Source organism: Vulpes vulpes, chromosome 16, assembly GCF_048418805.1.
Source record: "Vulpes vulpes isolate BD-2025 chromosome 16, VulVul3, whole genome shotgun sequence".
In the NCBI taxonomy this organism is placed as follows: domain Eukaryota; kingdom Metazoa; phylum Chordata; class Mammalia; order Carnivora; family Canidae; genus Vulpes; species Vulpes vulpes.
This window is the reverse complement of record NC_132795.1, coordinates 64,395,957-64,407,440: the sequence shown is the minus strand read 5'-3', so window position 1 is coordinate 64,407,440 and position 11,484 is coordinate 64,395,957. Positions and strand designations below refer to the sequence as shown.

The 11,484-nt window shown below is 41.0% G+C and overlaps 1 protein-coding gene across 1 annotated transcript in view; it reads left to right on the top strand.

Annotated features, from left to right (window-relative positions):
• Positions 1–3,814: 3,814 nt before the first annotated feature.
• Positions 3,815–11,484, top strand: part of SLC5A7 (solute carrier family 5 member 7) — a 28,979-nt gene continuing 21,309 nt past the window's right edge. The window contains exons 1-4 of the mRNA XM_025992367.2: positions 3,815–3,908; positions 5,150–5,378; positions 9,966–10,079; positions 10,837–10,992. Coding sequence (XP_025848152.1) covers positions 5,201–5,378; positions 9,966–10,079; positions 10,837–10,992 — 448 coding nt within the window. The 5' untranslated portion in view covers positions 3,815–3,908; positions 5,150–5,200. The remainder of the gene's footprint in view (positions 3,909–5,149; positions 5,379–9,965; positions 10,080–10,836; positions 10,993–11,484) is intronic.

Sequence of the window (11,484 nt, the reverse complement as noted above, 5' to 3'; positions counted from 1 at the left end):
TGATCCTGCAGTCCTGCTCCTTGGTACTTACCCAAAGGAGATGAAAACTTTTGTCTACCCAAAAAACTGCACACAGATATTTATAGCAGCTTTCCTCATGATTTCCCAAACTTGAAAGTAAAGAAGATATTCTTTAGTAGGGGAATGGACAAATAAACTGGTACAACCAGACAATGGAATATTATTTAGCACTACAAAGTAATGAGCTATCAAGCCATGAAAAGACCTAAAGGAAACATAAATGCATGTTGCTAAGAGAATAAAGCCAATTTGATAAGCCTACATGCCACTTGACTCAAACTCTATGACATTCTGAAAAAGGCAAAACTATGAAAACAGTAAAAAAAAAAAAGTGTTTCACAGATTAGTGAGGAAGAAGGAATGAATCAGTGGAGTATAGATGATTTTTAGAGCAATAAATCTACTCTGTATGATACTACAATGTTAGATACATGTCATCATACATTTGTCCAAACCCATAGAAAGAACACCAAGAGTGAAATCCAACATCAACTACAGACTCTGGGTAATAATGATGTGTTAGTCTAGGTCCATCCATTGTAACACATGTACCATTGGGTAGAGATAAGGAGGGGTGTGGTACTGATAGCAGTAGAGGCTATGCATGTGTTGGGAAGGGAGTATTTGGGAAATACCTTCTATTCAATTTTTTTGTAAACTTAAGTCACTCTTCAAAAAAAAAAAAAAAACAAAACAAAACAGTCTATTTAAAAAGAGATTTCTGAACTCTTGTCCAAGATTTACTGAATCAGAGTTTTTGCTGTTGGAGTCCTAGTATCTATAATTTTTAAAGTACTCTGTGACTCTGATGACAGCCCTGGTTTGCAAATGACAGGCCAAATTGCAATTGAAGCTGAATATAATCAATTAGAAATTCTGAAAGGTTCAAGTAAAAGTTGTACGAGAAAACTGGGACATTATGAAGAATAATGACTTAAGGAAAATGGATCCCCCAAAATCTCATTATGCACTGCCATTCATATCTGAGTCATGTTCAATGTGTGTATGCCAAGTGATGTCCTTCTCAAATTACCAGTGTTATAAAAACAATAGAGAGAGAGAAAAAAAGAGATGATGATGATGATGATGATGATGATGATGATGATGTTTGACACTATTGTTCCATGGACCATACTTTGAGTTGTAGGGTCATAGACTATGAGCTTAATGAGGACAGGGCTCCCTTTTTTTTCTGTCTAGGTACCTGGTATCTCTCATAATTCCTGGCACACAGTAGGTCCTCACAGTGTGTCTGTTGTATGAATAAATCTCCTTTTCCTCCCAGAATACCCCGATCTGATTAAGACCTTTTTCTGAATTTTCCCTAAAATCTGTGTGTGTAGATATGACATATCTTTGCCAGCAGGTAGACTCAAGTAGAGCTTTTGCTTGTTTGCTCCTGCTTTCCTTTCACTAATTATAAATTGCCTCAGGGCAGGTACTATATTATTTTCCACATGTTTCTCAGTATTTAGAACAGTGCTTAGAACACCAAAGGCACTTAGGAAGTGTCTGTTAAATAAATAAATGATTTGGAAAGGCAAAATCTGCTTTTTTATCTTCGAAAGCTGCAACTGAGCTTTCCACTGCCATATATTTCCCATATTCTCAAGGAAGTAGATGAAGAGGTACACACTGAAGACAACAGAGAATGGGTGTCTGGGAAGGCACATCCTGGAGCAGAAATTCACAAGTGGCATCATCATGAGATCAGATGCAGGGGCTCACAGGGCTCAGCAAATGAGGAAATGTTTCCACAGAAGCAGACTCAATACATCAGCAGTTGTCATTTTCAACTGGTGCCCTCCATCATGAAGGATAGCCGCTCTGCCAGGTCAGAATTGCTTGGGCCACCTCCAAAGTCATTGTACCTTCCCAGATCTGGCACTGAATCTAGAGGCTGGCAAATCTGGCTTCTTAAAGTGGATTAGGTGAGCCTCATAGAGAGCTTTGTGTCCTGGCTGCATTCCCCATTCCTACAGCCGAAAGCTCAGATGGTATTTCTCTGTGGACGGCCACCTCTTTTGTCTCTGTTGGGATGTGAGTCTTAGCCCCAGAACCTTAGCGCACTGCTTCATACACTCTCTTGCCTACCGCTGCCCTGCTACAACCACAAGCTTTTTGTCTTTGTCACCCTAAGTGTATTCTGGTTGGGAAGACACAAATTAACCTGTGACCAAAGTCCAGAATCAGAAATTGACTCACATATAACTGTCAAAAACAAAATCAAGAATGAAGCGTTTCTGTTGAAAAGCACTTGAATAATGATATGAAATTCCATCTCTGTTTTCCCTCTATCCATTTCTTAAAATTGCTTAAATTCATAACCCTTCCGTGTAAAAAATGGAGTTACATTGAAAGGCTTTCTAAACCATTTCCAGAAAAGCAGTGAGCATATCATTCAAACCAGATGAAATAACTGTCCATGCAGACCCTTCTCCCTCGTCCTAATTTCTGCTTTAATTCCATTGGCCTCTTATCCCAAACAAAGTGTTTGGATGCAGTTATTGTTTATGCAGAGAACAAAGCAAAGGAGTAGTGATAAAAACTTGAAAGTTCATTTCCAAATGCTGTGTTTAAGAAGATGGGGATGGTCCAAAATTTCATCTAGAAAGAGGTGACCAGTAGTCAAGAAATATTTATTCTATCGGTTACTAGATTTTCATATTTCATTGTTCAATAGACTGGCATGGTGGAATATGGGAAAAAGGAAGAAAGTGACCAGAGGGGCTTGTGGCTTTGTGACTTGTGGCTCTTCTCTCTCTCTCTTCCCATACACTCATATCTGTGTATACATGCACAGATATCTATAGCTATCAATCTATCGACATATCTAGATCTGTAAGTAGAGCTATAGATGTGTGACTGGATCTGTGGACATATAAATAATCTGGGCATTAATATAGATATCTAGGGATAGATAGATGATAGACGGATGAATGGATAGATAGATATTTTCAACTTACACAGTAAATTTTTGGTAACGCCGGAATAGGATATTTTGATGGGCGAGCAACCTAGTTAGCTCTACGAGGAAAGCTACCTCATCTGGCGCGTGTGATAACTTCACTGTTGTTTTGGACAACTCTTAGCAATATTGCATTATAACCCCATTTTTAAGCGAAAGGGACATGATTTTAAATCGACTTTGGAAACCGTCCTGAAATGTCTTCTTCAGAGCACCCCGGCGTGGGTGGCACCGGCGTCCACCACGGCCCACGTAGATGTCAGAAACCGCTTGGGGCCAAGTCTAGCAAGACAACTGTCGCCCCTTCCCCTCCGCTGGACTTCCAGCAGCTCCAGCTGAAAACGTGATGCTCCGAAGCCCTCCCCGTCCCCCCATTCCCTGCTTCCAACCAGAGTCGTGGGAACACCGAATGGGACACGGCCCTGGGGCCACGCCCTGGTTCCCGAGGAGGGGCGGAGCGGCGGGGCGCGGGGTCCCGCGGCGGCTCCAGCGCGGGCTCAGCCCGGGGCGCCGCATCCCCACACCCGCCCCGCGCCGCGCCGGGCACGGTCCCCAGCACCCGCCCATCACCCCTTGGCTCTGACGTCCGCCTTCCCGGCTCTGACGATCGCCCCCGCCGGCCGCCCTTATAAAGGGGACTTTGCCAATACCGGGATCGATCGCCACCTCGGCCGCTTCCAGTGCCCTCGCCCCGGCGCACACACCTGTCGGCCCCGCGCGCCCAGGTTCTGGGGGCCCCGGGGCTGGAAGCCCGCCGCCGCCCGGCCCTTCCCCGCGGGCGCGGCCCCCCGAGCCCCGGCCCCCCGAGCCCTCCGCTCCCTCCGCACTCTCGCAGCCCCCAACCTCCGCGGTGCCCGGGCGGCGGTGCCGGGAGGAGCCCCGGACGGCGGAGCGCTTCCCGGCCAGGCTACCACTGCAGGTAGGAGCGGAGCGGGCAGCGGGGCGCCTCGGAGCCCGCTCCCTCGGGGGCGCGGTGGCCGCCCCGCGGCGTCTGTAGGTCGGAGGGACGCGGCATCCCCCTCCCGGTGGGGACGCGCGGCGGGTCCGCTGCCTGCAGCCCCAGGCTCTCCGGGGCTGGACGCTGCGCTGGGGCCGAGGGCGCGCGGGCGGGCGCGCGGGCGGGAGCCGGGGAGCCTCGCGCTGGCCCCAGAAGGAAGGACCCCCCAGCTCCCGCGTTCGCGGAGCCCGAGCGCACCCAGCCCCGCCGCGCTTCTTTCGCTTCCCCGGAATCCGAGGGGGCCTAATTCTTTCGCCCGAGGTCTCATTCCCCACCTGCGGACACAAATACCTGTATTCCCCCCCAGAAACGTGCTTGTGTGAAGGCGAGACCATGAAATAGCCGTGGTCACGAGGGTTGAAAAATAGCAGAAGACAAGAATTCCAGAAAGAACAGGCGTTAGAACTCGACGTCTTCTTTTTAATACCTTTGACACCCTCTTATATTTTTAGGCAATTCTGTATTCTTAAATTGTTGTATATGCAAAAGGGTGGGGGAGACATGAAAAGAGCAAAGAACAATGGAAGAGGAAGAAGAGGTGCACCCTTTAAACGATGTAACATCTTTAGTTGCTTCAGTAACTTGGACCACAGGCACTTGTTGAAAATTGGAGCTGATGTGTTTTTGAAACTGAGTTTCCTAAAGTTTTTTTTTTCTTTTTTGTCTCCCAGATTTACATATCACATTCCTTTTCGAACCATTCCCTGATATTGTTTGAAAGGAGAGACAGAGGAATGAATGAATGAATGAATGAATGAATGAATATGTTAGAATACTCAGAGTAGTATTGTAAGACTACTGCACAATTCTCGATGGAATAGTAAGTTCCAAATACACAGTCTTTGGAAATGATCTCTTGACCAAGTTACAAGACAAGGTTAATTTCAAATTGAAAGAATTCATTAAACACTAAGTGACTGTGGTTACATTTGTTAAGTGGCACTTTCTATTTTTTTTCTTTTTCTTGAAAACTCAAAACAACGTTAAACTGTTAAATAGAAAAAAAAAAATAGTGGACTTGTGTTGGCAACTGCTAGTGTCATATGTGATTTCAATGTGTTTTTTCTGTACGTAGCACAGGATCTCTCATGAGCCAGCTGGTTTATTCCCAGCTGCCTACGCATGCTTGACTGGTTTATAATGCATTACTGTATTTTCTTCAGAGATCTTAATGAAGTAGCTAGCTGTGGAAGAATCTGGACCCCAAAATAAAAATGACTTTCCATGTGGAAGGCCTGATAGCTATCATCGTATTCTACCTTCTAATATTACTGGTTGGAATATGGGCTGCCTGGAGAACCAAAAACAGCGGCAGCTCAGAAGAGCGCAGCGAGGCCATCATAGTTGGTGGCCGAGACATTGGTCTGCTGGTGGGTGCATTTACCATGACAGGTAGGTCCTGATGCCTCTGCGCCATGCTGCCCACCCCTCCTTGCCTTCCCAGAGTGACGAAGCAAACTGTAGCCTTTGTCCTCTGAGGATTCCTTATGTTCACTGCTTATGTGTTCTAAAAATAACTTTACATTTATTTAAAACAAAAATAAAATGGTTTCAACTCAGTAGTACTTGAACAAAATGATTTTATAATAAATCGCCGGACAGAATATTGATGAAATGAATCTGGGCTATCTGGACAATTCAGTGGGTGGGAACAGAATAAAAACAAAGAGGTGGAGAAAAGCGTCTTAGTCTTAAAAGTTACACAATAAAGTCAGCATCTCATCCTGTTCACTAATTTAGGCACAAAATTGTGACTTTGGGTGTCCTTAAATGATGAATGTCAATGAACATTAACTCGTGATGGTTTTCAACTGAATAAATCAGTTAGGGGCAGCACAATTCCAAATTGATTGATGTCCTGTTTTGAAACCTAATTCTCCCATTCAATAAACTAATTTCCTCAGAGGAAGACAATCACAAGTTAGGAATCCACAGCACTGGAAAAAAAAAAAGATTCCCAGGAACCTTGATATAAAAGGGGACAAGCTAGGGCGTGTCCTAACAGGAATGCCTCAGCCAGCATCTGCAGCCTTCTCCCACTCAAACCACCCCTGGGCTCTGAGGAGCTGATGCCCAGAGGTGGTTCTATTTAAGTGGTGATTTGTTTCTCTTTTTTATTCTTCTTGGTTGTAGAAAATAGTTCTGAAAAACAACAAATGTATTTGATACATTTTCACCAATAACACACATTTCACTTCCAATTCTTACTAGGTTTTTTAATACTAGCAACATAATCTACACTAACTGGAACTCTGAGGGCCCATTGGAAAGTATCTCATCAGAAATATATCCAAATAATGCCCAATTTCAGCCCTGAGGTGCTATTTAAAAATGATTCCTCTGTATATGGAATAGTTTACCAAAGCAATCTGTGAAGACTGCATCTCTGCTGGCCATCTGAAACCTATAATATTCTAGAATAGTTTATGGACTATACGTTTTATTTTTCAGATATGCATGTTTTATATTCATTTAACTCTTTGCCAACTGCATATGGTTTCATGTGATCTTTATGAAGCTCCTTATATTTGAGCAGTGTGAAAGGGCTCTGGGGTTGAGTAAAGATGCAGAATTACATGATTAACAAGGATTGGAGTCATCACCCAACACAGGTCTCCCAGCAGCCACACCCTGAGGCCCCTCCTCAATGCACTGCCTGCAGCCTTCCAGCTGAATTCACTTCCTTTCTTTACAAAGGCGCATCATTTGTAAAAGGGTCCTTTTTTACCCTCTGTTCCTCAGTTTTTCTACATATACACATATATAGAACAAATTGTATTGTGCAAAATATTTTCTGTAATGTCTAATATACACAGGTAAGTACAAAAACAGAGTGAGAATCATCCATTAGTCTACCACCTGCATATATGTTTACTGAAATGCTGGTATACATTTTAAGATGTTCTCTTATTATCTACCTATGGATGAACACCATACACATTTACATCTTAATGTTCATTGTTCATTATAGCACAAACATTTCTTCTTTATCCTAAAGATCCAGATGCAATACTGATGTCTGAAGTGAATTATATTCCCTTCAGATTTTTCCTGTACAAAGAAAATAAGTAGAAAAGCAAAATAAAACAATGAGAGTTGATCCCACTCAAAAAACTGTTGAAAAGACTGAATGAGATTGTCCATATCAAAATCTTTGCTCATTGTAAATTTTGTTCATTACAATGTGCTATTATTACTCTAGTTTAATGTTATATCTATTGTGTTCATAAAGATCATATTCCAGGATTTGTTTTTTTATCATCTAGAATTATTTTTCAACAGAATAGTCTAATGAAGTATATAGAAAAATTTAAATCATTATATTTCATATGAAGTATCATGGTCTAGCTCGATTTTGAAAGATTTTAGTCTTCAGAACTGAAAAGAATCTTGGTCAATATTATAATTCATTTAAATTCTGAACCATATTATCTAAACCCTGTTACATTCATTGATTGTATGTATTTGAAAAAGAAGAAAGATTAAAAAATAAAAATGCACATAGTTTGAAAGAATTCTTGTTTTCACTGGTGAGTCTGACATGAAATATACAAACATGCAGAGCAAATTCTGGCATAAAAGGGACAAGACTAATAAAAATGGGAGGACTTTCACATGATAAGTAACCAAGTCTTCATTTCTATATTATAATGTTTGTAATCATTCAGTCAGCAAGTTTTTTTGTTTGTTTGTTTTGTTTTTGGACAAGGGAGAGGAGACCTACGCAAAGACAAATGATCACTAATAGGCTTTGTTCTCATAAGACCATTCACTTTATGCAATGAGACGATGCTGGGTGGTGTTAGCAGTTCCAGTTGCCTAGTAGGCGAATCAGGTCTGATTCAGTACCTGTGAGAATCATTTCTTCAAGTCCTAGTCAGACACCCAGTGAAGGAGGGAAACTCTGTTTAAATTTTCAGGAGGGCTTACAATGAAAAAAAACAAATTATAGCATTTGTTGTTTGTTAAGACCCATGTAAAATCTTCCAGGCAGATGAGAGTGGCTGCCAAGAGCATATTTGTCCACTTGAGGATTTTGTATATACACTTTCCATTTAAATGTGCTGGAAATTCCTTTGCAGGGAGATCTTTTCATGTTAACCTTTAAGCAATAGTACTAACCCCACAACACTCTCTTCTTAGCTTTGTATTTGGAGCAAAAGCCAGATATATTTTGGCATGACCACAATAGAGACATCTGTCTTTGATAGTTTCATGTACATATTATTTATTTTACTTATATTCTGTGAGATTTCAGAGAACTTTTCAGAGTTAACTTTTATTCCCAATTGGATGATATAGCCTAGAATTCAGACTCATATCTGGTAAGCCATTATGTTCCTCATAATTTTACACAAATCATACAGAGAATTTAAAAAAATATCTTGGCAGTACTCTTCAAAGGATATAAACTGTAAAGATTTAAGTGTTCCATTAACTTTAGCTTTTTAGCAATAATTATATGTGATATTGCCTTGTCACAGAAAATGGTAAAGTTTATAGATCCTTTTTGGTCCAATCTTGTTTATTTTTTTTAAATTTTTATTTATTTATTTTTATTTTGATAGTCACAGAGAGAGAGAGAGAGGCAGAGACATAGGCAGAGGGAGAAACAAGCTCCATGCACCCGGAGCCCGATGTGGGAATCCATCCCGGGTCTCCAGGATCGCGCCCTGGGCCAAAGGCAGGCGCCAAACCGCTGCGCCACCCAGGGATCCCTCCAATCTTGTTTAACCATCACGTGTTTTCTTTGGTTCCTTGGCCTCCTCCTTCAGCTATTATTCTACAGAAATTCTATTAAATGACAACTGAAGAAGACATTTTCTTATTATTCTCCATGAAATATCAAATATCTTACTAAAAGACCCAGATTAAAACAAAGAATGCAAGTGGGTATTCAGTCAACTTTTCAAATTCTAAATGCCATTTTTTTATGTCTAAATGCATGCGGGGCACTTGGGAAAGATAATTTACACTCACTTTAGGACACTTTGGAGTAAAAGTGCGATGTCTCCTTTAACAATTTAGGAAAGTAAACAATATGTTACAATGGAGAACAAATCTGTCTAAATCCTATATACTCAGGGTATTTAAGAAGTGACCCTATTAACAAATTTTTTAAAAAGGCACATACATCCACACCTGTGCATGCGTGAAACTCTCCCTCTAACCCCGCAAGAAGATAAACCTGATCAATGTGAGAAGATCAATGTGAGAATATCAATACAATTAAAACAGAAAGACCTTAAGATAAAGAAACTTGACCTCATGTTATGGAGGGTGGGGGGAAAGGTTGTAATATTATTGAGAATAGAAATAGTTGGGCAGCCCGGGTGGCTCAGTGGTTTAGTGCCGCCTTCAGCCCAGGGCCTGATCCTAGAGACCCGAGATGGAGTCCCATGTCGGGCTCCCTGCATGGAGCCTGCTTCTCCCTCTGCCTGTGTCTCTGCCTCTGTCTCTCTCTGTGCCTCTTATGAATAAATAAAAAAATCTTAAAAAAAAAGAGAGAGAATAGAAATAGTCACATAATATTTTGTATATAATGTCAGACTCTGGGATATAACAATATGGTTTGAAAGTATTGACGACTAAATGGACTCAGAAAACACCCAGGGCAACACTGACCAAGAGAAATATGATGTGAGCCACAAAAGGAATGTTAAATTTTCTACAAACCACTTTAAAAACATGAAAAAATAGGGGAATAAATATAAATAATTGAATGTATTTAACTCAATTATGTTGAAAATGTTTTCATCTTATCATGTAATAATACAAAAAAATTATTGAGATAGCTTACATTTACTTTTTCATACTCAGTCTTTTAATTTCAATGTGTATTTTACACTCAGAACATTTCAAACCAGACTAGCCATATTTCAGGTGCTCGATAGTCATAGGAGGCTACTGGCCACCGTGTTAAACTGAGCAGGTCTGGGGTATGGCAGTGTCTTTCCCTCACTGTTCATTCTATTCCAGCCACCTGGGTCGGAGGAGGTTACATCAATGGGACAGCCGAAGCAGTGTATGTACCAGATTATGGTCTAGCTTGGGCTCAGGCACCAATTGGATATTCTCTTAGTCTGATTTTAGGTAAGTGAAAGTTTAAACCTTAGTGACCCACTCAGTAAAGCATAAAGAAGAGGAGTACAAATAACAAGTGAAATAATGAATCAAACTGTGAATAACTATTGTGGAAAAAAATGTTACCAGGAATCTCTCAAGTACCTGCTACCAGAAGTCAGTAACAATAATGCTTAGATTATTTGATCTCTTGATTATGGAATATGTTTTTTAAAAATCCCTTGATCTATGGTAAGAGAATAGTGAATTTCTTAACATATGATTTTTTTCTTTTAAAAATAGTAAAGATGTCATTAACAATGAATCAACTTGAATTGTACCTGAATTTCTTTGTGTAAATCAAACTAAGAAAAGGTCAAGGATATTATATAACAGAGTTCTTTTTTTTTTCTTTCATTTAAAATACATTTATTGGATCTTGAGCTTAATTAGTATCTGAATGCTATGGTGGATGATACAAAGGCATTTTAATGAGTGTCACACCATTTTAGTGAGTGGTCCATGTTTTTCAATGCACATGCCTCAGATATACCATCCAATGGCCCTTTGGATGCATACAATGACAAAGGTGTTAAGAAATTCATGTTTGATTGCTAAATATGTCTTGGTTCTGTACTCACACTATATTTCAGACTGGTTCCTCCACACAAATAAGTGTTCTAAAAATTTATTTCCCTTGAGAAATTATAGCATGGTAAAAAGTTGGCAAGACTATTATATTATGGATTTTTTATTTTCTCACAAACATTTGTTTAATTTATTTTAGGTGGTTTGTTCTTTGCAAAGCCTATGCGTTCCAAGGGATATGTGACCATGTTAGACCCGTTTCAACAGATCTATGGAAAACGCATGGGTGGGCTCCTATTTATTCCCGCTCTAATGGGAGAAATGTTTTGGGCTGCAGCCATTTTCTCTGCCTTAGGTAAGGACCTCTGCCTCTCTCTGGTTAAGGGAACATCACATACACAACTTTACTCCCTTAAAGCCCCAGGCCAGGCCACCTGCAGCTTCCCTCACCTGGGTGAATGCAACCATCTCCCTGTTTATTGTTCAGACTTCCTCCTCTAGTCTATTCTTCTGAAATGCAAATCGGATTTTGTTCCTTTACTGTTCTTTTCCAAACTTTTAAGTGGGTGCATTAGGCTTTTTATGACTTAGACTCTGATTCCTCTCACCATCCCTCCTCCTCCTTCCAGAACTCTAAGCCTCACCTCCTTTCTTGCCTCTAACACTGTGCAAGTGCAGGTGCCCTCTGCTTCTGACTTGTTCCCTGTCTGCCCTTTTGCACATCTGCCAAGCCAACCAGATGTCCTTCAGTCTTCTCTTACATGTCACTTACTTGGACCAGTAATCCTGACCTTGCTGTGGGCTTCCTTAGGCACCTGGAATTTTGTTTTCACTGGACTTGTCACTT